The sequence below is a fragment of the Cyrtonyx montezumae genome, unplaced genomic scaffold (genome assembly GCF_038088225.1).
Source record: "Cyrtonyx montezumae isolate F1298 unplaced genomic scaffold, pur_monq_1.0 scaffold_57, whole genome shotgun sequence".
NCBI lineage: Eukaryota > Metazoa > Chordata > Aves > Galliformes > Odontophoridae > Cyrtonyx > Cyrtonyx montezumae.
In genome coordinates this window covers 473,003-498,580 of record NW_027072064.1, presented here as the reverse complement: position 1 = coordinate 498,580, position 25,578 = coordinate 473,003, and the positions used below count along the sequence as shown (strand labels likewise).

Below are 25,578 nucleotides of genomic sequence, written 5' to 3'. Positions count from 1 at the left end.
CATTACTGTAGTCAGTTTGTGACTTATAATACTTTTTGGAACTTATTTTCTTTGACTTTCTATCTAAAAAAAACTCATTTCCTTTTTATTAAAGCCTATATTTACCCACAAGAAGAAATCTGCATGTGTTAAACAGCAAGATGACAATCCATGATATGATAGTTACTGACTCAATATCATGTTATATTATAATAAATGAAAGTGAAGCTTGAGGAAATAACCCCAAAAAATCAATTTCCAGAGTGGTTTGTGATTGTCAGATGAAGGACTTCTCCATTCCCAAGACTGAAAAACAACTCTCTGAAAGTCACTAAAGGACATTCCTTATTTCTTGATCATTGCATTTGCCCTGTGGTGTATGTTTGGAGGCAGAAGTGCTAAGGTTGCAGAAAGCCTCCTCCACCCTTCATTGGAGCACCTAAATAAATTTAATTTCCTCTACAGGTAAACTATCACCTCAACTGATTACACTAAAAGACACTGTAAACGGATAAAAAGGAATGACTGTCCTCCTGTCATCTTAATAAAGCAGGTCTCTTAAATAAGTTGAGTCAGCTTACTTGATCCTCTGAAGAGGGATAAAGTTTAAAAAAGCCTCCTAAAGATGACGGAGAAGTCTGTAGTGGAGCGTGCATGTCACGCTATGTGTGGGTTTGAAGTGCCTACAATATGCAAACAAAATAGCAAAAACGATTTCAGCACTTAAAGGAACTGCGTGTCCTAAAATTTGGGGTTGGTACCTAATTATGAACTCAAGCACAGGATGCCTAACATCCCCCAGGCAATGGAAGGAGCTGTATAAAAGCTCTCTCCTCAAGGTCTTTCCATCCACTTCTCTCACCTTACTCGCCTTCGTGAATCGGGTAAGTCAGATTTCTTTAAAGCTGCAAAGATTAACTTGTCAGAAACTCTAGGATTTAACTCAGAACCAAGTGCTCTTTGTGACTGCCAGTCATGGATTGTTTGTTTATGAAAATAATGCTTATTTTTTTCATTTATATGGGAGCCCTGGTGAAGGCAGGCTTCAGAAAAGGAGACTCTGGGGGTATTTCAAGCAGCTTTGATTCCCAGGCTTCTAATATCTTAACACTGAAAGACGTTTCTTTGACTATCTATAATTCTACAATACTATTTTAAGAATAGTTGATATACATAGAATTATGGCAATGTTCAGCAGTTTTACTTAGTCTGTAGCAAACTTAAGTTCAAGACCTCAACTCCCACTGCTGTACAGTGGGACAAGTCCAAGACCTAATCATGAAATGAATGCATGAAATAGTCTCATCTGCAAATAAAACTCACATTTGGAAAGTCATGTACTTTTCCATATTAAGGTAAAAAAAACTACAATGCAAAATAAAAAAATAGTAATAGAATTTGAGTAATTTCAAGATTTGTTACTGATGCTGTGCTGGACTGCTTTGCCACAGTCTACTTTCTGATACTTCTTTAATGCTAACATAAAGGTCCATGTTTTGCAGACCTCCATTCCTACAAGATGTCCTGCTATGACCTGTGCCCCACCAACTTTGGAGGCATCAGCCGTCCCCAGCCCATCAATGACAGCTGCAATGAGCCCTGTGTCCGGCAGTGCCCTGACTCCACAACTGTGATCCAGCCACCTCCTGTTGTCGTCACCTTCCCTGGACCCATCCTCAGCTCCTTCCCCCAGGATTCAGTTGTGGGATCCTCTGGAGCTCCCATCTTTGGGGGCTATGGGGGCTCCTCCCTGGGCTATGGAAGCTCCTCCCTGGGCTACAGGGGGCTGTATGGCTATGGGGGCTCCTCCCTGGGCTATGGGGGTCTGTATGGCTATGGAGGCTCCTCCCTGGGCTACGGGGGTCTGTATGGCTATGGGGGCTCCTCCCTGGGCTACGGGGGTCTGTATGGCTATGGTAGACCCTATGGTTATGGCTACTGCAGCCCTTACTCCTACCGGTACAACAGGTACCGTCGAGGCAGCTGTGGGCCCTGCTAAATCATGCAGAAATATTCCCTTCATGGTAGAAGAATAAACATATGAGAGGCAATGGGTTCCCAACTGAAGAGCTGCATGTTTGCCGTGCTCTGACGCAAGGCAATCGAGCTGTGTCCCTTCAGCCCCTATCAAGTTTCTCCTCTGAATTCTACTTTCAGTTTCTACTATAATGCTTCTCCCTTCACGTTTCCATAATACCTTGGGTAAATGTACCAAAACTGCAGAAATTATTCCTGTTTGTTTAGAAAGGAAAGTGAATTGTGAACATATCCCTTGCTGAAAATCTGTTACATATTTCTTTGGAGACTCTGAATATGCATTACTTCCTCAGTACCATTAAAAGTTTATTGCATCAAAGTTGCCACTTTCTGGTGTCCTTTCTCACATTTTTATCCTAATTATTTGCGTACTAAGAAGCCTGCAACAGCTGCACAGCATGTCCAGCAGAAAATCTACACTATGTAGTTGAAAATAACAAAAGCAAGTTAAAAGAAAAAGCATAAATTTCAAGTCTACAAAAGCAGAGTTCAAGCCCTCATAAGAAAAGGGACTAGTGCTCTACATGCCTCATTTTTTCTGATACACATAGTAAGATTTCTTATAAAAACAACTTCCCAGAAATGTTAGGGTTATATACCCATCAATTACAGACTAGCAGCATTAAAAAAGGAAAACCATAAATTAATGAGTTGTAATACCTTCCTGAGAATTTAGAATTCACTATTTATTTCACAGAGTCACAGAATATCCCAGGTTGGAAGGGACCCACAGGGGTCATTGTGTTCAGTTCCTAGCAGTTGGGCTAATTTCTTCCAGTTGAGCCTTTGAGATATCACCTTGAAGTTCAGGGACTTCACTCAACTATTCAAACATTGTCCTCAGGACAGATTTAAAAAACTTCACTTACTGTCCATCCCTTAAAGAAAGAGCATCCTCCAGTCAGTGTAATGCAACTTTTAAGCTTGGAGTATGATTAACAGCCTGTTTGTAGAATCAGGAAATCTAAAACATTGGAGAGTTTTTGATAGAGACAGCAAAAACACACACACACACACAAAATCAACAGGTTTGCCATACTGAAACACTAACATTGATTCACCTCTGCTAGCAAAAGTAACAAAAGCAGCCAGGGTATTTATGGTACCCAGAGAAATTAAGCACTAGAAAAATCAGATCTCTATATACACACCCTCAATAGCGTTTCCCAGTTCTTCCTACATAGGAACACTACACTTTAAGTCCACACATCCATCCCCTTTATTTTACAGACCTGCCCTCCAGATTCTCCTGACCTTCCAGCCCCTCCTGTGATGCTTCTTATCCAATGCATCTAACAGAGAGCCACATTCCTCTGATGGCCCCTTCTTGTTGTAGCTCCTCCCTCTCAGCAACCTCACGCCACCCCTCCCCACTTCCCTAAATTCCTTTCCATGCAGGAGCATCCCTCCCACCTGACCGCCTCAGCTATTGTTTCCCAATAATCTGTTCACCTGAGCCATTGGCTCTTCTCCTGCTGTGATCAGGGAAGATTATCAGGTGGTTCATTTGGGAAGGGAGGTTTAGAGTGGTTATGTTCTAACCATTCTGTTATTATTTCCATCACCAGACCATCTGGGAAGGGAGGATCCCTACTCACAAATGTGTGCTCAGTGCAGCAAAAAGTCTTAGTGTTCACTGATGGCTGAATTGCTTCAGCTGTTTCTAAAGCTCATCCTACACAAGGATTTATCATTTCTTCTTCAATTCTCTGTATCTAAATAGGTTTTCATCCACAACAGCAGAAAATAAAACCAAAAGTTGATTTATCTGATTGAGAAGAAGAAAATCACTTTAATAAGAAACATTCACAGAAAAATATTACAGAATGCCAAGAAAACACTGGAGTGCAGACAGATCATTCCATAATCATTCTTTGATCGGACAATAACATGCCATTTTATAAGAATAAAGATTGCATAGAGTACCCACCAACTATGAACATAAGAGGAAAAAGAACAAAGAGACCATGAGTAGAAAGTGAAGAGATTAAAGATGCTCTGTGTGCTCCCAGCTCCACTGCAGTGTGGTGGGATCAATCACAACTTCATATCATCTCCTTCAGGACTACTGCTATGGATCAAGACTGTATTGTGGAGTCACTGTTATTCTTCATGTAGGTTATTTCTGCATGGCTTAGCAGGGCCCGCAGCTGCCACGGCGGTACCTGTTGTACCGGTAGGAGTAAGGGCTGCAGTAGCCATAACCATAGGGTCTACCATAGCCATACAGACCCCCATAGCCCAGGGAGGAGCCCCCAAAGCCATACAGACCCCCATAGCCCAGGGAGGACCCTCCATAGCTCCCATAGCCTCCATAGCTCCCAATGCCATACAGACTCCCACTGCCCAGGGAGGAACCCCCATAGCCCCCAAGAACGGGTGCTCCAGAGGATCCCACCACAGCTTGCTGGGGGAAGGAGCTGAGGATGGGTCCAGGGAAGGTGACAACGACGGGAGGTGGCTGGATCACTGCTGTGGAGTCGGGGCACTGCCGGACACAGGGCTCATTGCAGCTGTCAGCGATGGGCTGGGGGCAGCTGATGCCACCGGTGGTGGTGGAGCACAGATCGTAGCAGGACATCTCTTGGGGATGGACGTAAGCTGCAACACACACTGATGACTAAGTAGAAGACAAAGTACAAAGAGATGATTACAGCAGTTTACATGAAGGTAATGAGTAGAATAGAGGAGTTTGAGCAAATAGCCAGTTTTGCTGAATTTTAAAGGTAGAGATTATAGTGCTTTCCCTGCCTGGATTTCTTACAAAGTCACTTGACATGGCAGTAGAGGATAAATTTTTATGCTATTATCTCATTTCCCACCTAGGCTGCCACTACCCTGATACAAGCCATAAGATTTCAATATTAAATAAATATATATATAAATATATATATATAAACATTCTGTGCCCAGATGCCCTTCAAAAGCTCTTCTGAATTGACTGATCCCAACATAAAGAATTCCAGATTACATGAAGGTTAAATGCACGGCAGTCAGGGTAGTGCAATGCAAGTCCCATAGTGACCTAGTACAGATCCAGTACCTCTGCAATGCCCCCCACATAACAGGTGCATCTGTTAGTCCAGAGCTGACAACAAGTTCTCTGTTCCCATACAATACCAATGCACTCAACAGCAGAGATGGTGGACAGCAGCTGAGGTTAAATCCAGCAATAAAGAGGTAGCAGTAGAGAAGAAACAGACTTACCTGAGCCACCAAGAAGCCAAGGGAAAGGTTTGGAAGAGCTATGAGGGAGAGGAGCTTATATAGTCCATCCAAGCAATCAGAGGTACAAGATCAACATTTGTTGCCCGCCCCAATTTCAAATGCAGGTAACCTATCATGATGATGACATTGCTTTGTTCGTTACTGGAGTTTACAAGTCCTTTCAAAATTCTCTTGTAAAAGAACATAAACATTACATTAGGTGACGGGGAATTCTTTCATCTTGTGACTTGTTGGGGAAAATTAATACCTGGCATTATTCCAGACACTTCTTTTGAAATTACGAAAGAAGGAATTACGCTTGCTCCTCTTGTTTTAACGCCTGGAGAGTGTCTCATGGGTTTATCAGACTAACAAACTGCTGTCATGGACACGATTTTTGTTTAAGAACATGTAATTCACATTGCAACCTGCCCAAACAGTGGTTAAAGACTGACAGTGCAATATGTAGAAAGGTTGGGGGTGGTTGCTGCATGCTTAGCTTCTCCACCTGCAGGAAGGACCCGACACCTTTGGGAGTCAGCAGCTTTTGGCTATGAAGGGGACAATTCAGCTCTGAAGAGCAGCAGCCCCTCCAGGCACCAGAAAGATTTGCTTCAGTTCTACTTTCTAGATAGGACATACATGGAAACTGAAATGTGAGCAGAAAAATAGTGCAGCCCTTAGGTTTTGTAGTGCTGGGATCTCTCTTCATGCATATATCAGCTGAAGGTGGATCCTCAGGTGCAAGAAAAGAAATGGGGCAGAAGTGCTTTGAGTTGTTGACATTGATTCTCAGGAATTCATGACCTGTAATGCTCAAGTCCAGAACAGTGCTGATCTGGCATTTTCAACTAATAGAGAACAATTATGAACTTGGAATGTATTATGAAAAATAAAAGCTGGTTCTTCCCCGGTTTATAGATGTATTATTTTAATACTGCAGACTCTATGCCATAGATTAGCATAAATTATCAGGTGGGTCTCTCAGCCTTTGAAGTGGTTGGAACCTTTTCTGGGCAATATTTCTAAGTTTTTCAAATGCCACAGATGATCCACTAATGGTTTGAGAATGCATTCTTACAATTAGATTAAATATGTGTACCTGGATTTAGGTGCCTAGCAATTATGAAATGATATCACATTAAAATATATAAGTCAAGGTCATTTGTGTTCTTGCTGTAATCAGTTCATGACTGTTTTCTTCAGTGGAGAAATACAAAATGAATTACAAACTTTTCAGTAATAGGCAGCTTATTAAATGGGTGTAGCTTTGTCCTTCCCAGTTGCGCATTAGGCCACAAAAACAAAGATAATAGAAAAAACGAAGAAAAGCATTAGCATTGCTCCTGCTGCACTAATAAAGACATGAACAGAGTGATAACAGGAATGAACATGATGCCTAAGCATTTGAGATGAAAGAGACTTCTGTGACAAAATGCAGCTCTCACGTTTCATGAGAATTTGAACCAACAGTCCGACAAACTTTGATGACCTCCATGTCATATTAATTTGGGGTTTGCCCCAATTATGAACAAGTACAAATTATACCTTAGGTGATCCTCATGATCTGGGGAACTGTATAAAACCTCTCAAAACAGAGAGCTCTTCATTCCACCTTGCTTGCTTTAGTCTCCCTGTGAAGAGGGTAAGTATCACTCTATGTAATCTCTTTCCTAAAATCCAAGTATCTCTCTTTAAATTGTTTCAATTGAATATGTACAGAATAATTTATAAATACTCAAAAAATTCTTAATAATGATGGATTATCTCTCTGTGAGTTTATCTTTTCTTGTATAGTGTTGGACATCAATGTATTCAGGTTCTTCAGAAATTTTCATTTCCTGTTATCACAAACTTGAGCTACCAAAGCAGCATTCAAAAAATCAGCAGAAAGTAATTCATGTCATTAGAAAATTTTTAAGGAATATATATGTAATTTTTTATATGTGTTGTAGTATGAGGGGATCGGCTTGCCCAGAAAAATGTAGAAATATAGTTGAAAGTGATAGTGGAATATAGAGATGAAACTAGAAAACCATAACCTTCACTTTTTCCTTCTTCTCAGCAAGGAGTTGGACCAAATGTCCTTCAGACATCTTTTCTAATAGTAATATTTTCCATGTTTCTGTGATTCAGTACAGTTCTAGTGAATAAAGAACTGTCCATGGGAGGTACTGAGCCTTTTCCATGGGTTTTCCTGGAAATTGGCTCAGATCCTATGTGACAGTCTTTCTGAAGAGCTCAGCACCCAACAAACGTATCTGCAGTAGAGGACAATCTGTAGCTGTTGGAGTGTACCAGTTTCACTCTGGAGAAACCAAACAAATAATCTTCTCATCCACCCTGTGACTCCCAATCTATTTTGTAAACACTTCAGGGCAGGGAATGCCTTATTTAATCTGTTTTTCTAGCAGGCTCAGAGTGCCAGCAGCATGATTTTAGCTATTGCTTTTGGAAACAAGTTACAAGTCAATATGTCAGAGCTGTTATTCCAGCTACCCATTAATTTACTGCAAGATCTTCACTGGTATTCAGGTTACTCTGCTTTTTTTTTACCAGTATAAAACAAAACATGAAACAGCCTTTTAAACAGACATTGTGAGAGTGACTGCAGAACATAGTGGAAGCAATTTGCAAAGTAAGTGATTGGTTCTTGTAGTGATTGAGAGATGGGTAGAACAAAGAGCTTCTTCTAATAGGAAACCAAGTATAAGAAATTAGGAAGGAGACTATAAAAGGAGAGACTTTTCAGTATGGAACCTGAGCAATGCTTATTTTTACAAGTGAGAGAGATGTTGCATGAATTATATTGAGGAGGAAGAAGTACAGCCAAGACCTGAGAGAAAAAGACATTGTTCTTGTTCGAGTGTCCAACTTTTAAACTTTCAGCAGAGTTTGTGCCTTTCATTTACTCCTTGGCAGCTTACATCCATCCCCAAGAGATGTCCTGCTACGATCTGTGCTCCACCACCACCGGTGGCATCAGCTGCCCCCAGCCCATCGCTGACAGCTGCAATGAGCCCTGTGTCCGGCAGTGCCCCGACTCCACAGCAGTGATCCAGCCACCTCCTGTTGTTGTCACCTTCCCTGGACCCATCCTCAGCTCCTTCCCCCAGCAAGCTGTGGTGGGATCCTCTGGAGCACCCGTTCTTGGGGGCTATGGGGGTTCCTCCCTGGGCAGTGGGAGTCTGTATGGCATTGGGAGCTATGGAGGCTATGGGAGCTATGGAGGGTCCTCCCTGGGCTATGGGGGTCTGTATGGCTTTGGGGGCTCCTCCCTGGGCTATGGGGGTCTGTATGGCTATGGTAGATCCTATGGCTCTGGCTATTGCAGCCCTTACCGGTACAACAGGTACAGCAGATACCGCCATGGCAGCTGCGGGCCCTGCTAAACACAACAGGAAAATCCACTGAATAAAGTACCAGTGAAAAACAAAATGCAGATTTACCAGCGAGCAGATGAGTGACAGCTTTGTGAAAGGACTTGCAAATCCTGCTCAGGGCACCACCATTTGCATGCTCCATACCTCTACATTTTTCCTTTGAATTCTTCTCCTGTACCTTTGTGGGTTCAATTATTTATTTCTATTTTATCATACTTGTTTCTGAGTGCAGTGGGACATGTAACACAGCTCCTTTTCCAAGTGTATCTGTCTCTGACATCCTGTATGTACATACTTGGTACTGTGATACTTGTTTATTCTTTTCATTCTCATTAAAATTCTTCTGCATCATTAAAAAAATTAAAAAGTGTATTGTGATTTTTGGTTTCATCCATTCTGAATTAGCCAGCTTCTCTGGATAAAGCTGCCCATTGAACATAGAGCTGCAATAACATTGTGCAAACACTTGCCCACATGGTGGAAGTTTCCACCAGGAGCTTGTACTACATATGTTTCATCACTCATTGCACCAACATGGTCTCAACATACCTGCCTTTTTACAGACTTGTAATCTAATGTCATAATGTAATCTAACCACAGCCCTTCGTGGCAGATTGGTGACTGGTACCAAATTGATTTTGAATCTGGTGTTTCTCTAGCACGGATCACCCTGGGTCCAGCCAGTTGAACTATCTTTCCCTGGTAAAACCTGGCTGTGTGTAGGTGGCACTTCTTCAAATCCACAGTAAGGACCATTGGCATATATTCACAGTACTTCTGTTTAGGTTTTGGGTTTGGGATTTCTTTGATTCTCTTTAAGTAACATGTATAAAAAATGTAAATATATTTTATATAAATATTCTATGGGTAGCCTTAAACCAAGTAGAAGTACTGTACCACATATAGTCTATCTTTCCTTGCTATCAGAAAATCAAGTAACTGTCTCCTGATGAAGCAGATACTTATCTAACAAGACAGTTTCCTTCCTGTGGTTCAGCAGCCAAAAGATCTTAGGCTACATATTTACCTGCAGCAAAACAGCAGCCAGAAAAAGTGCACAACTTGCTGCTTTGCTCTGAAAATCTGTAAGAAAATGTGTTATGGGAAAGACCAACATAACCAAAGGTCTTGTTAAGAGAAAGAGCCCAAAAGCAGGCGTGTTGTCACATAGTCCACTGTGTTGTCCTTGGGGAAGGAGCCAAACATCAGCCTGGGGAGCTGATGCCTAGTGGTAGCTGAGTCACTGCCCTAAACTCAGGGCAGCTGCTGGTACTGTAGCTAGACACAGTCTGAACAGCAGGAAACATGGCAAAGTGTAGCTGAACAGATTTTCTGGAACAGGAGAAGCTCAGATCTCATGGTGATGGGAAAGGCACAGTGGCAAAGGTCCTCAGCAGCACATAGTTCCAGATCACCCAACTGCAGCCAACCAGGCAAGATCTACCTGGGAGTTCAATGGAGATCCTCAGGTGTTTCGAGCCCTCTAAGAAAAATATTTTTAGGTAATTGTTAGTCAATGTGTAGTGGAAATAGGAATGTAGAAGGTCACATGCTTCACCAGGTAAATGGCTGCTCTTGTCCTATGCCTCGTCTCTGATAAATATCAGTTCCATGTGGCCTGAAGTTAAGTGTAGAAATCCAGATACTATCCATTACTGAATGAGAAGGTTCATCTGAGCACCCACGGGGCATCAAGAAAGCTTTCCTCACATTCCTCAAAGCTTTAAAGCTTAGGAATTCTTCCACACAAACTAAGTTGAAATGGCAGCTAAAAGATCAAGTAGAGGACATACTCGGTGAAATGAGGTGCCAACAGAGGTCTTGGAAGGGTAAGAGTGCAGTTTGTAGGACTGTAGGTGGGGGTTTGGGTTTCTGTTCAGCAGACTGTAATCCCAAGATTGAGTCTAACGGAGAGAGAACAGCTCCTGATAGTGCATGGTGAAAAACACCACCTGGGTGCTAAAAATCAACGTATTGTCACCTTGAAAATGACAAGAGAAGATTGTCTCAAAATGACACAGAAACCAACAGTTTGGCAGATGGAAAATAGTTGGCTTCAAGAAGAAGAAAGCAAGAGAAACAAATTTGAGGCAGTTCTGTGGAGGGACTTTATATACGTTTCTGCAAACTGCCTGAAGGACCCAAGATTCCCATTAACTCCAGCCCACATCTATCACATGTGGTTCACCTCAAAATGATGAAGCAGTTTTGCTCAATATTTATGTTTATTAGTTGATTCAAATTCTCACTCTGTGTGAAATGCAGATTACAAAGCAAATATTTCTTTCATCTTAACACTTAATTGGCAAGATTCATTCCTGGTAACGTTTCATTAACTACATTAGAATGACAGGAGGAATTGCACTGGCTTCACTTATTTACCTCTTCTTTATTAGCTGACATAATGATGGTGGCTCAGAAGTCAACTGTAATTGCCATCTGCTTTCATATGCAGGTTTTCTTTCCATCCTTTCTTGCTCATGCTAGATAACGTATAATTGAGACAAAGCACGGCGTCTTTCTTGCGAAACCAACTATCAACATGAGGTTGGAACAGGACCATCTTGCAATTTTTAGGGGAAAAATCAAGAGAAACATCACAAAGCATTATTTAAACCATTCAGTCCCATGCCTTGCCTGGTGAACTACCCATTTCTGTAAATTAATTTGTCAGAATAAGAGACAGATAGCTTGTGGAATTTTAAAGAAATCCAAGCATGTGTTTCAGTCCCAGAGGCAAGGAAGACAGCTCATAGGTAGGCTTGGAAGGTGCCAGGAAAAGCTTCCAAACATGAGGACAGAGGTTGGAGATCTTTGTCAGTGATTAACAAAGGAATAACTGCTTTGGAACAGGAAATCAGCTGAAAGCCTGGTGTTGGAAATCATGAGCTGGTGAAAAGAATGTGCTTGACCAATGCAATTTCAAAACTGCATTTCAAAGTGCTGGGCTGCTCGATTCTGACCGCATACCTGCATGACAGTAATGACACACCAGTTTATGCCTAAACCATTAAAGATGCTTTACAAAGCACTTAAAAACCACACACATAAAACAATTTAACATCCCTCATGAGTGTTATTGTGCTGTAATCCCCCCAGGGCTGTCTCAAAGTCTGGAAAAAACCCTCGTAAATTAAGGGCAATTTCTGGCACAAAAATTGCAGCGATTGCTATTTAACAACAACTGATCCATAAGCAAATGAGGAAACATAGGGTTGGATTCATCGCACAGAATTTTGGATTATGGGTGGGAGGCATCTCAGTGCACATCCCCTGCTTAGAAACTGGGTGTTCCGTTAATCATGTTGTGTGTCAACGAGAGCAAAATGGATGTGTTTCTGATGATGATACAAACACCGGTAAGGGAAGCATGAGGCAGCATGAGTGTCCTGCAGCATTCTTGTCCCTCCCCACCGACTACAGGGAAAGCCTGAATAAGTGCTTTAAACACATCACTTGAAATCTGACGAGTCAAGCCTGGGCTCTGTGTCAACTGCGCTCTGCAGGAGATGTTTTGCTGATCAAGAAAGAAACAGAAGGAAAACAACGCCACTGCTGTAATATTCCATCGCTCCTCCTGCCACTTACTAGCATGCCTGGGAAGAAAGCATTTAAAGTTGTTTCTTTGGCACCGCCCATGTGAAACAGAAGTTCAATTCCTCTATAAAGCGAATGGCTCGATTGGGGAAAACTGTGAAATATAGTGATATCCCTTCAGATTTCATTTTAATCACTGCTCCAGGTACTAAAATAATGTCTTCTGTCGGTGTTCCCATGCAGCAAGGGAAATTAAGCATTTCTGTATCAAAGCCCAAAGACAGTGCCTGTGGCATTCCATAGGGATGGGTTCACTCCCTCATTTTGGGGCTGTGGGTGGGAGCAGGACCAGAAGGTGGCTTCCATCTCACCAACCATTTCGTTGCAAAACACATGAGTAGATCAGATTATAGCCCAGATCTGCACAGCTTAAATGCAAACACACGTACAGCAACCTACAGCTCTGATTAAAATCATTACAAGAAGTTAATGAAGGAAGTGCTAAATAAATAGAAACAGTTTAATACCTCTTGTGATGCCAGTGAGGAGGGTGGAATGATACCAGCACTGAAGCTGGTCAATTAAACTTAGAGATGAAAGGGTGCTGGGAGCTGGAATGTGCCTACCATGCTACTCAGAGATTTAGGGTGATTTTGCAAACAGCAAGCAAAAACAGTTTCGTCATTTTGGGAAGTCCAATGTGCTTCAGATTTGGGCTGGTTTACAATTATGACCTCATGTGTGTGGCACCTCAGACCCCCCGGGCACCAGAGAAAACTATATAAAGGGAGCACTGTGCAGTCCAGTTCCAACTCCTCCTTCAGACTCTCCTCCACATCAGGTGAGATTTTATCATTCTTTTTCCCTCAATCTTTCCCCATCTTTTATTTTAAAGTGCATTTTCAAGTTGTTACTGGCAAGCTTTGGAAGTCAAGACCAGGGCTTAGGGCATTTAATTCAGTTATTCTTATTTTGCTATTCCCATCCTGTTAGCAGATTGAAAATATCAGATGTCAGAAACTTGAAATGCAGAATTCTCCTGTAGCATTTCAGTTAATACCTAAACTATGGCTGTATCTGAAGCTGTTTGGGGAGCCAGCTGAGTAAAGGGCATTATACAGATGGCGATTTTATTGCAAAGTAATCCTAGCTTGTGTTTAGGTTGTATGGATAAGTAAAAACTGAAACCTAAATTATTTTCCCCAGAAATGATACCAAGGAAAATATAATGACTGGTGGTCTGATCTGGTGTATTTGTCACATTCCCATTTGTAAATCCTGATCCAAATCAGCTGCTTGGCTACACTGAGTTCAGTGCTGCAGAGCTGCACCATGCATAGGAAGCAGTGCTAAGCTGCAAGTTTTCATAGCCAAGCTTGTAGCTGAGGTGGTCGTTTCCAGATCAGATTTTTATCTCACGAAGGAAATCAGCTCCTTACATTTTTCCAACAAGATTTGTATGCCAAGAAATATTTTGATAGAAATATTTCATAGGGTGTCTATATTTAACATTGCAAGTATATGAATCATGGGTTTGAATTCATCTTGGGCTCGAATTCTTAAGGTTTTATCAGAGGGATTACAGAGATTAATGGAATGTAGAGTTGAAAGAGAACATGGGAAGTAAATGATCCCAAAGAGCTTAAAACAAGACTAGAAACAGAAAAGGGAGTATGAAACCTGCAATTAGAGCAGCGCTGTGTGTATGTCTCCTTTGCATACTGCCCGAGTCCAAACCTGCCTCTGCCTCATTGAGAGTAAAGAAAAAGTCAGCTCTGGTGGTTTCAAGGCACACTCCCCAGAGCACAAAAAGTACTCCTGGCACTCTGCTCCTCCTGGAGGGAGTTTACGAAAAAGCAAACGAATAGCAGCAACAATTTCCAAAGGCAGAGGTGGATGTGACAATTGCAAGGATTCCTAGATGGGGAAGATCAAAGCGGTGCTGATTGACAAGCTATGTAAACAGTGTCCCTGATTTTGCTGGTGCATCAGCCCATCATTTGGTTGCTCCTCAACAACCCTGCAGCAAATGTACTCCAGCACACATCATGCTCTGTGCTCACTCAGCCCTCTCTTTCAGGATCACCTCCCTGCCAAGCCATGTCCTGCTACGACCTGTGCCCCACCACCAGCAGCGTCGCCTGCCCACAGCCCATCGCAAACAGCTGCAATGAATCCTGCATCCGGCAGTGCCCCGACTCAACAGCCCTCATCCAGCCACCCCCCGTGGTCGTCACCTTCCCCGGCCCCATCCTCAGCTCCTTCCCCCAGCAAGCTGTGGTGGGATCCTCTGGAGCCCCTGCCTTTGGGGGCTCCCTGGGGCTGGGGGGCCTCTATGGCTCCAGGAGCTCCTATGGCATCGGGAGCAGCTTGGGATATGGAGCGCAGTATGGCTACGGGAGCTCAGCACTCTCCACATTTGGCAGTGGGCTCTGCAGCCCCTTCTCCTCCCGTCGCTACAGCCGGATCCTGCGGGGCAGCTGTGGGCCCTGCTAGAGGCAGAATAGAAGGGAAACTCCCTAATGAAGGCCCAAGCAGAGCGATGAGGATGGAGCTCGGCGCGCCAGCAGCCCCGTTTCCACTTAGCATTTCTGGTCTTTCTTCTGCTTTTGGTTTTCCCTTCAGTTTCTGGGTTGGTGTTCACCGTTGCCACCTGTTCCAGCTGTCCCAGTTTTGTGGGGCAGTATATGCAACATAAGCACTGCTCCATATGGCATCTTCACCAGGAGCTGCGCAGCTGCTGAGAGAACAAAGCCAGCTGAGGACTGCAGTGTCCCATCTCTGTGCAGGACATTTGTTGAAAATTCTCTGAAACTGTCTGGAAACAGTTTGTTTTGGTCTTTTGTTTTGTTTTGTTTTGTTTTTTTCACATTCTGTGATATCTCGCTTTGCAAACAAAGGCATTTCTTTCTCATTAAAGTTTTGTTGCATCACACAGCAGCTTTCTGGTTTCTCTTCTGCAGTGCTGTCCCACATGCAGCACCAAGATGGTAACTGACAACTACTCCTGTGAGACACCTAGCACAGAGTGAAGTTACACAGTATTAAAACTGTTTCCATAATTACACCCCTGAGGAAGAGCTTTCTGTCCTTTGGAGGCACCAAAGCTTTAAAGTGATGTTGTATCTTAACTCTTGTTAAGCAAACATGATTGCAGTGAGGCCTTTCTGTGAGCATTTAAAAGGATAATCTTAGGTTTCCACCTTCAGCTCATCATGACCATAAATGCCTCTGAGTGTTGCCCAGCAGAGGTCTTTCCAAATGTAAATGTGCACCATAAAAATTCATCCATCGAATGCTCAGTCTACACATTGCCATTGCTCAGACATCCTGAGCAGCTGATGTTCCTCCCTGTGGCCTTTTTGCCCCAGTGAGAAAGGAATAATTCCCATTCCCTGGAAGAAGTAACTGTAGTTCAGGATCAGGAGCAGCAGACACAGAGCTTTAAGCTGTTGGTAATACACCGGGTCAAACTGTATTAAGTTGCAAATGAGGCATGCTCAGTGCTATGCAAACAAAGAATAAAGCCAAACCCTGCCCTCGAGTGCTTTCAGACCAAACAGACACAATAAGCAGAGTATGAGCAGCATTGCTCTTTTCCCTTTTTTGCAGATAGACATCTGTCACAGAGATTAAAGGCTGTGTTTTCTATACTAAGAAAAATATTAGATAACTTTTTTTTTTTTTTCCCCAGGCGACATAGAAATGGCTTGGCAAAATAAAGGACTGAATTCTCTGCAATGTCCCCACCTGACAATGGGTTTATGGTTTCTGTTTCCAATTTTCTACGCTACTGCTTTACCCAACATTGCTGCTCCCCTCTTAGGAAGTGGAGTCTTAGGAAGAGCAGGAGATAAGGAGCACAAAGTGGAACATTCCTGTCTGATACACACTGGGATGGGGAGAATTTCTGCAATGTCAGATCCCATCTTAAAAATCAGATTTGCCTGTCCTCTACGTCGCTGTTCTGACTGCAGGATATGAGTCAATTATGACAATATTGGAGATAAAAAATGTTCTGAATACATTTTTTTTCAATGATAAAACTGAAAATGAGGTAATAAAACTGACATGTTCCCATGGCTGCCTTCTTATTTTAGCAGAAAGATACATACAGGAAAGTGGAAATTCAACAGACTGGATTTACTGTAGAGATTGTCTTCCAAGTAAAAGGGGAGAAAAAGCCAAACAAAGATTCCCTTCTTCAGGATTCTCTGATAGATTTCTTAATTTATAACACATGGAGCGTTAGAGTTCAGATCCTCCAACTGTAAAACTGGAAAAAGGGTGACTGTAACAAGGCCACCACTAATTGCTCTGGGATTAAAGCCATGGAGGAAACTAGCACCTAGAGGGGCACATTTCTGTCCTGGTCCTCTAAGCCATTGTACCTATGGGACTTTAACCAGTGGTGATAGTCTGAGTGGTGGAAAACCATTAGGCTTGATTAGGGAGTAGATATGTAGTGAATCCATCCATTTAAATCAGATATGAGAGGTTTAACTCCCACGGGTATCTGCCTTGAAGTGTGATGTAGGAGGAGTTTTTATGGGCTGTGTTTACAACATCTTCATGAATCAACTTCTAATTGCAGAGCCTTTGCTGATCGTGTTACCTTGTTCTAGGGTGGGAACACATGTAGATGAGAGTGTAGTGACCTCTATAGTTCAAAGGGAAAGCTGCTGCAAGTTCAATGTAGAGGGCTTAGAAGAAGGTCTGAGTGGAATGGAAATAAACCTATTGAAAAGAGCATCATCTGTAGCAATTGATTGCATAGAGATAAGATTTGAAAATATCTGAGCTGGTTGCTGTAGTGCTGTGCATATCTGTACAAATGAGTGGTGTTTTTTTAGGCAGCACCCTTGTGATGGATAATCACCAAGAACACAAGAGCAAGACAAAGGCCTCAGATGTATCCTAACAAGAGAGAGGTGCTGCCTGGCCATCAATCTGCAGCTTCTTCTCACTCCAGCCTGTTTTACAGCTGAAGTCACACCTCCAGGCTCTTTGAAGTTGTTACCACACGCTTAATCCTGCCCAAAGGAATTTCTCCAGCGTGACACCAAACTTTACCTGGAATTAGTTGGATGGAGCACAGTGAGGTTTGCCAACGCCTTGCACTTCACACAAGGTACAGAAGTGCTGAGCAGTGTCTAAGCTCTGGTCCATCAGAGCCCAGTTTGGAACCACCACCACGAGAGCTGCTGGAAGGAGGTGAGTCCTTCCCAGTGCTCTCCTCCTCCCTGTTCTGTGCAAGCAGGATGTCACCAGGTGACTGACACTTCTGAAAAATGCTGCTAGAAAAACCCAGCAGCCTGGAAACCTGTTTCTGTTCAACAAAAGGAAGGAAGTTCTGAACGTGTCCAGAATCCACATCCATCTCTGAGTAGGTTGAAATAAAGGTGCAAGCCAGATATGGAAAATACTATTCGAATTATATGTGTCGCTCCATAGGGAAGACTTAAGAAATATTCTTTTATTTACTTTAACTGGGGCTGCCAAGAATTTAGAGGGGAATTCATTCATGGGAAAAGCCAAGAATTCATAGAATTTTGGCAAAGACTTTCCATTCAGTTTAAAACTCCTGTTGGCTATTCAAAGGAAAGTTCTACCCACACATTGTTACATACTATTTTTAAACAATTGAGAACGTCATAAAACCAACATAAGATATGTAATTAAGTTGGAGCCTTGGGCAAGTAACAAGGCAGGAAAGATCTTCCAAATCACTTGCATATGTAACTTTCTTTGCTGGTGTGTAACAAATATACATCATAAACCACACCTTTCCTGAAGGAAATTTCTAACTTGATTGTATGAGTTACAAAACATGTTTACTCAGCATGAAATAACTGTTGTGCAGAAGGCACTCACCATGGCACCTCTTGTTAAAGGATCTGGCCACCTGATGAGTGCAGACACATGGCTGCCTACAGAGACTGATGCTCAATCAGAGGGTTGCATAAATAAAGAATGAGGGCCAAAAAATATAATAAAAAGACAAATATGCTCAGAGTTTTAATGCAGAAAATTTTAATGAGGAAGTAAGAAGCAGAAGCTGGATGGTGAAACAAAAAACATAGGTGGTATGTTGTCAACTTATTAAAGACTGAATGGAAAGAATTAATGCAAAGAATTGCTCCAGGGCTGTGCATTCCACATACATTATTATTTAATAGCAGGGGAAGATCTACACAATCTTCCTCAGCTTTCAGCAAGTAAAGATCTTTGATATAATTAGGACATTGTTAGATGGAGTCACTGAAAAGGATAATCACAAAACTAAATTAAATCATTACCCTGATGGCTACATGCAAGTGTGGAGGTGTACAGTTCACACCCCAGGAAAGCCACACCACCACCAGAGTTTGCAGTGGTGCATCTTCCGCTGTTTAGGGTGAGCTCCTTTTCCTTTAACCACTGCACCATTTAGCATGGTCTGCAGCTCCCAGCACCATAACCACTGCCCCCATAGGAAGAAAAGGACCTGCCATATTTGTACAGGCTCCTAGAACCATAGGAGCCAATGGGACCCTGAGAGCTCCCGTATCCAAATGAGCTCCCAATGCCAGCTGGTGCTGAGCTGCCCACGATGCTCTCCTGAGGACAGGAACTGAGGATGGGGCCTGGGAAGGTGATGACCACAGGTGGGGGGTAGACAACAGCACGGGAGTCCCCACAGGAGGTGACACAGGGCTGGCTGCAGGCATCAGCATAGGGCTGTGGGCAGGTGACCTCGCAGGGTGGCAGGCAGCGGGAGCTGGTCATCTCTCTGTAGAAAGACATTGTCTAGGAACTGAGATGGATCTGAAATACAACACCAAGACAAGAAAAGGATGAAAGATCAATGTAGGTTCTGCATTGCCTGTGGTTATGACAGCAACTGCGTAAGGCAAATCACTGGTTTCCAACTTAAAAGGAAGAGGGAATTGAGGCTGAGAAATGAATGCATTGCCCAGAGCCTTTTGGTGAGGTTCCAGGAGAAACGGGGTTAGATGTGGGCAAGTTTATTGCCAGTGACAGCATTAATCCCAAATTTGGCAGACACCCCTTGTAGTTCCTCTAGACTTCTACTCTATATTATTAAAACCTATAAAAGAACAGTAGCAAAGTCCTGACTGAAACAACTCCATAAAACAATGCCTGACAGGTTCCCAATTTATTCAGAAATAATTGGGAAGAATGAGACAGAACATCATTGCTGGAAGCCTATTCCTTGCTCAGTTTTAGAGCCAGAGTTCACTTTTTTAGATAATTACCTTCACAAGTCAATGTGTACAAAAGCAAGCAGATTCCTAAAGGAGGAATGCTCAGGCTGAAGGACACAGGAATTCATTACATTTCACTACACCTGAATTCACTTACTCTAAACCTTAAACTGCTCTGAAAACCCTTTTCTTACCAACGCACAGCCTGCCACTATCTAGAAAACAGTCCTTGCTGAAAGAAAGCCTCAAACATTTAAATCATTGGATAAATCCTAGTTCTGTGTCAGTACAAATCCTACACTGCCTTAGCAATAACATGAAAACAGGAGGAAAAAGGCTCAGACTTACCCCTCTGCAGCACAGAGCAAGCAATGAGAGTTGGTTGGAGCAGCCCAGCACTGTGAGTGCTTTTATGTTCTTTCTTGGGCAATCAGGAGGATGTGAGACATTCCTCACATGTGACGTCCTAATGCATTATCAAACAGAAATTCACTCCACCTGTAACTGCCCCAGATAATGCAATTATTTTGCTAAGTGACAGTGATTGCTATTGTGTTCTTGTCATCATTACCCTGACAGACAAAGCCTTATGAATCCTTTCCTCATGAAGCTTCAAGCTCTAAATTCCTTGCAGGTACATATACTTTTTTTTTTTAATGCTCTGGAATGAATGTTTCTTCTTTTTCCTATTTCTCTGAATGCCTCACAAAGCAAAGTTTGCTCAGAAAATTTATCCATAAACACAGTACCTGGGATACCACTTTTCTAAATTATCAGTCAGTAAAGGGGGCATTGTGCAACTCATCACATCATACCCACGTGTATTATTTCCTATGAATTATATGAGACAGATTAGACTCTATAGTCACCTTCTGCAACAGATTAATAGGTTTAGAGGTGGAAAACATTTGTTCCAGTCCTTCTGGCCAAGGAACAAACACAAATCACTCATCCCAATTCAAGCTCTGACAGCACAGGCAGAGGGACGTGTAAATGTTGTCCATGGATAACAAGGACCACAGACCATGGGCAATTTTTGTCCAGCCTTCGTCATCACAGAGTCCATTGCTGCAGATCTCAGAGTGATACCATGCATCACCCTACAGAAACCTGGGGCTAAAATCTCTAAGTGCACCTGCAGCTGATGGAGAAAGATTGACTGCTTATTTCAGCAGCTCATTTCTGCTGATCCAGTACCCTGCCTCCAGCTCTTCAGTTATTTACTAATGAAATTATTTTCAGTACATTCTATGCATTTTGTGTATTCATGTTGATGTAATGTTATTAAAGCTTAGTTTTGTTCTCAAGATGGTGTGTTTTCCACCTCTAAAATCCATGGGAATTTGAGGTTGAATGCGTGATTTTGATTAACCTTGCGACACCTCTTAAAAAACACAATTTTTGTTCCAGTTTGCCTCCCTGCATTTGGTAACAGTTATCAGTACAGCAGTGCGATGCTGTGCAGGTGACCCCTGCAAATAGTTGGGGAGCCTCTCCCAGGGCTGCCCTGGGGCTTCCCTGTCATTTCCCAGCAATGCCAACAGATGCCTTTGAAGCTACCGGTAGTGAAAAACTCACATGAACAAGAAACGCGAATAGAAACAAAGGGAGGAAGAAGGAAGGAGCATATTTTGGGGAAATGACCCACCCGGGCTCTTCTTTCCTGCCTCAACCACACCTGGTTTCACTTGGTCTGGAGATGGGTGATGACAGCAATGGTGCTACTTGGAAATGAATCACATAGTTCTTGGAGATGCAGCCCTCTCCGAAGCATCCTGCCCTCCAGAAAGGGCAGAGGAAGCTACATACGAGAATCTACAGATACTGCTGACACCTCAAAGTTGTTCTTCTGACTCATGATGTTTACAGTGACAGTCCCATGCTTCAAGTTTGTAATTTTAAGGACCTGAGAAGCAGGATGTAGATTCCCACCTTAATGCTTTTTCCCATGCATGCGTTTTGCTGATCTGAACCACTCAGCCATTACTGTCATTATTATCATTAATATGATATTATCGTTAATATCATATTTATTATTTGCATATATTATTACATATGCAAACACCTTATAGGATAATATTCAGAGGCAAGTAGTTCACTGAAAATCAAATTCACCATGAAATAGCTTTGCATGTATTTCTTGTATGTCAATAGACAGAACCAAATATGTGGATTCATTGTATAAGAACTATCAAACATATTTCCTAAATTAGTGTTAAATATTTTTTCTATGTAAAAAATAAATTTTGTTTAAACACCATCAAAGAAGACATTCAGATGTATCTGGAAACCTTTCATTAATTGATTTCAGACTTGGGAGTTGGACTCGATGATCTCTGTAGGTCCCTTCCAACCCCTACAATTCTGCAATTCTGTGATTATTTCTTTAAGAGAATGGTGGATAATTCTTCCTGGCTGGCACAGAGGACCACCATAACCTACAACAAGTGGTCACCCCTCATTCCAGTTTCCAAATGAAATTCTAACGCAGGCCATGATGCCAAGATATTTCTGCATGATTCTTCCAAGCCCATGGAATCATCTATCCGTGAGTGCATCCTATCCAGAGTGGGTGGAATTCATCTCGCTTGGTGACAGCACACCCAAGTTGCAATGGCATGTCTACTACACCCTAGGAGGAGTCAATTAACAGCACCCATCCTCTAACAGCACCCAAGTGAATGAGCCACTTGGAAGAGAGGAGAATGCAATGGAAAAGTAATTATTGCCAGGGAGGAGGGCTAAGCAGCACTTTTTGCTTGAGAATAAGTACTTTGAAGTGCTTTAAAAATAACACTTATGCCTTGACATGAGCATAGTTTAAGCCAAAAAGCATGACTGCTATTGTTGTGGTCAAGTTAAACTGCGGCTGGATGACCACAAAACCTAACTGACTGCAGGTTAAATATCCATAGGGTCAACTTAGGACTCAGCACTGCGCTCTTGTGGCTTCACTGAGTGCGACTTGAGCAGAGAAAACTCGTGTCTGAGCCGACAAACCTGGAACACACAGATTGCACGTCACTCCTCACTCACTGATGGCTTCCACACTGTTAAGAACTATTACTCAGCACTGGGTTTCCCTGGCATTCTTCCTTCGAAGGAGTCACTCAATGGGCTTCCCTCGATTTATCTGTTTGTTTTCATTCTGGTTTGGTTTTGTTTCTCCTTAGAGCCATTAAAGATATTGTATCAGAAAGTATTTGTTTTCCCACTGCGTTCATTACTGAATTTTAGCTCCTTTATGCCTTATTGGGGTCCATTATTACACTTCGACTGGGAATGTCAAGAGACACAGAACACTGAACCCCTTGCTTTTCCTGATGCAGGCCAGCAATGATGTACTGGATCTCTGAGAACACTGCAAGCATCCACTGCTCTCCCACCTTTGGTCTAAGCCCTGCAGTGCTTCACCTCAATGTCAGCAGGAATTTAAAAGTAGAAAATCAGCCCACGGAGCATTGCACTGCCTGTGATTCTGAAGAATGCTTGGCACACAGTGGCTAAAGTGGAGTATTTGCATAAGTAGTTTTCCAACAGTTTCGGAACATCAGAAAGGAAAAAAAAAATGATCAGTGTTTCAGGAAGTAAAGTGGCTTCACAAATTTATGGAACAAACAAGAGGGTGTTGAAAGAAATTGATAATTGTTCAGACAAAGAGTGAATAAAGCAATCATAGAAGCCTGGGGAGTGACACGCATTGCTGCATTTTGCAACAAAATCAACTTGAAAGGATGTCTCATTTCCCGCAGGGAACATGGGATGGTATATAAGGACTCCGGGTTCAGAAGTCGTCAAACCACAGCACTTCACTTCTCCTCCTCATTGAGACAAGTAAGTTTGATCCCTTAACCTTCTTTTACCTCTTTAGGGATAAGGTTTGTGGTATCTCATTTCATAGTTTTGCGTGAAAGTCGTGCAGAACCTGGGAGGGGGCAGAGGAGCTGCATGGGGGCTGAACAGGGTTGACTCTATGGTGGATTGTGGGTGCTAGGAGGACTCAGCTCCCCCAGTTTGTTGCAGGTTTGCATCCCCATCCTAAAGATGTCCTACTGGAGCCAGCAGCTCAGCTCCCGCTGCCTGCCACCCTGCGAGGTGACCTGCCCACAGCCCTACGCTGATGCCTGCAGCCAGCCCTGTGTCACCTCCTGTGGGGACTCCCGTGCTGTTGTCTACCCTCCACCTGTGGTCATCACCTTCCCAGGCCCCATCCTCAGCTCCTGTCCTCAGGAGAGCATCGTGGGCAGCTCAACCCCGCTGGGGCTGGACCAGCCTTGGGGGCTGCAGGGCTCCACCATCTATGGGGGCTCCTTCTCCTCCTTCCAGCAGGGCAGGAGCCAGCGCTATAGGGACTGCAGACCCTGCTGAGCACTGATAAAGGTGTGCAGGGCCAGAGAAGTGGTGAGCAACCAACAGCAGGAGCTGGAGGTGTGGCAGAGCTGAGGGTCACCCCAATGCCCTGCTTGCCCACAGCTGCCAGCTGTTCCTTGGGCCCTGTCAGGAGCACTGGTCTACAGCATTGCTTTCCTGCCTGCCTTCTTCTTATGCTCTCTTTGGCTTTATAGTCACATTATTCAATATGCATCTTTTCCACTCTTATAAATTCAAGTCTTCAAGATACAAAGTGTTCCTCAATGTTAAAGCAATAAAAACTAGCATTATTAAAACCTATCCAAGTGTGTTTATGTTCTTTGAGGTCCATGCATTATTTCTTCAATAGTATTTTTATTTCCATGTGTCTAATGGGGAAGATCCACAGATGGGATCCTGCACTGTGGCTTATCCAAGCCATTTGAGCCTTAAACTCCAAGGAAGAGCACTGTACACCTTCTGTGTCTGTTTATATTTGAGGTAGATTATTAAGTTGTCCCTTTTTTGAAGCAACCAAGTCCATCTAGCACTGCTTCCTTTATTTTGCTGAAGAAGAATAGTTTTTGCTCCCAAGAAATACCTATGAACGTATTCAAATACCACTCATGTTTGCTGTCGCTGTTTCAGAGTAATGCAGCCTCTGAAAACCAACTGAACCCAACCACCCTCTTATCTCAAAGATTAAGTAGATGAGTGTTGTGCTCTTATCAGCAGTGTTTACGTAGTGCCCATGGATACATTTGTCATGTAACTCTCATTACAACATGCAAGGTTTGTCTGCATGCATGATTTAATCTTTACAGGGAACTAGGTGTGAGAAAACTGCCTGGCCCTTGGTTAAAAGCATCAAGACCATTGTGGAATACTAAATATCCAATCCAAAACTATTCCAATAGCTCAACCTTACTTCCTCTGCCTTTTTAATCAGAGCTAACTCAACTCCACATAGCTGAGAAATAGAACATGAATAGTAGCTCATGGTAAGCCTAGGTGACAAAGAAATGAAGAGGAAATATTATAAGGTGCACAGAAACATAAGCTGCTGCTTTCTGGTGACAATCTTGTGCTCTCTTCTTGTGCTTCCTCTATGTCATGTGTCTAGGCATGAAAATCACCTCTTGACTCCTTTCCTTTCCCTGCATTATTTTCTGTCCTCAGTAGGTCCTAGCAGCGCAAAGTCTAAACCAAGAACACAGCTTCGTCCAAAATATGGGAAGAAAACTCCCTAGCTTCAATGTGGTGTTAGAATTAGCATTCCTTTATTCCTCACAATACGTATGGGCAACTTGACAAACAAGTGCACATTCTCAGAGTTTTCAGTTTTTACCTTTAAACAGTTAAGACATACATACGTACTGCACCGTGTACATAATTGTTCTTTTCCAAGAACTCTGATATACGAAAATATCCCTCTGGGCCTGGACAGTAGCATCTAGAGTGGTCATATTCCCACTTATTGTATCCCCATTTTTCCACCATCAGCTTTATTGCTGAAATTTTTGTCTGACCTTTAGCTATTTTCCTTCAGTTTGCCGAATGTGCATTGCTTACTAGGCCGTAATGGGTGACCTCCAAAACAATATATGTGAAACCCGAGGAATACATCCTGGTGAAATGCAAAGACAAGTCATCTATTATGACTCCAGTGCTTCTTGTGAAGGAGAACTGAGAGAAGACAAGGTTGTTCACCCACCAAGCAAAGACAAAATGGAAACATTTAGAGTTAGCACTCATTAAGACCTTTTGCTAAACTAATATATTGTTCCTTAAACTAATATACTGCTTCCTATTGCTGAAAAACCAGCCTGTATCAGTAGCATAGGAATACTTGCTCTGCAGATCATTTAAGGTCTTTC

General features: G+C 42.7%; 5 protein-coding genes across 5 annotated transcripts; 4 read left to right on the top strand and 1 right to left on the bottom strand.

The window, feature by feature from the left end:
* Positions 1-1,486: 1,486 nt before the first annotated feature.
* Positions 1,487-2,280, top strand: LOC136056725 (scale keratin-like). The gene has a single exon (XM_065749044.1). It carries the CDS (start codon positions 1,499-1,501, stop codon positions 1,976-1,978), a length of 480 nt encoding a protein of 159 aa, XP_065605116.1. The 5' UTR covers positions 1,487-1,498; the 3' UTR covers positions 1,979-2,280.
* A 1,520-nt stretch (positions 2,281-3,800) lies between these two features.
* On the bottom strand, positions 3,801-5,301 carry LOC136056719 (scale keratin-like). Its single transcript, XM_065749033.1, has 2 exons — positions 5,224-5,301; positions 3,801-4,636 (listed from the first exon to the last, which is right to left on the bottom strand). Exon 2 carries the CDS (start codon positions 4,595-4,597, stop codon positions 4,151-4,153), a length of 447 nt encoding a protein of 148 aa, XP_065605105.1. The 5' UTR covers positions 4,598-4,636; positions 5,224-5,301; the 3' UTR covers positions 3,801-4,150.
* A 1,549-nt stretch (positions 5,302-6,850) lies between these two features.
* On the top strand, positions 6,851-8,960 carry LOC136056718 (scale keratin-like). The gene is made up of 2 exons (XM_065749032.1): positions 6,851-6,868; positions 8,146-8,960. Exon 2 carries the CDS (start codon positions 8,166-8,168, stop codon positions 8,613-8,615), a length of 450 nt encoding a protein of 149 aa, XP_065605104.1. The 5' UTR covers positions 6,851-6,868; positions 8,146-8,165; the 3' UTR covers positions 8,616-8,960.
* A 3,951-nt stretch (positions 8,961-12,911) lies between these two features.
* Positions 12,912-15,078, top strand: LOC136056699 (scale keratin-like). The gene is made up of 2 exons (XM_065749006.1): positions 12,912-12,984; positions 14,224-15,078. Exon 2 carries the CDS (start codon positions 14,244-14,246, stop codon positions 14,637-14,639), a length of 396 nt encoding a protein of 131 aa, XP_065605078.1. The 5' UTR covers positions 12,912-12,984; positions 14,224-14,243; the 3' UTR covers positions 14,640-15,078.
* An 8,317-nt stretch (positions 15,079-23,395) lies between these two features.
* LOC136056640 (feather beta keratin-like) lies at positions 23,396-23,719 on the top strand. The gene has a single exon (XM_065748930.1). It carries the CDS (start codon positions 23,396-23,398, stop codon positions 23,717-23,719), a length of 324 nt encoding a protein of 107 aa, XP_065605002.1.
* Positions 23,720-25,578: the final 1,859 nt, after the last annotated feature.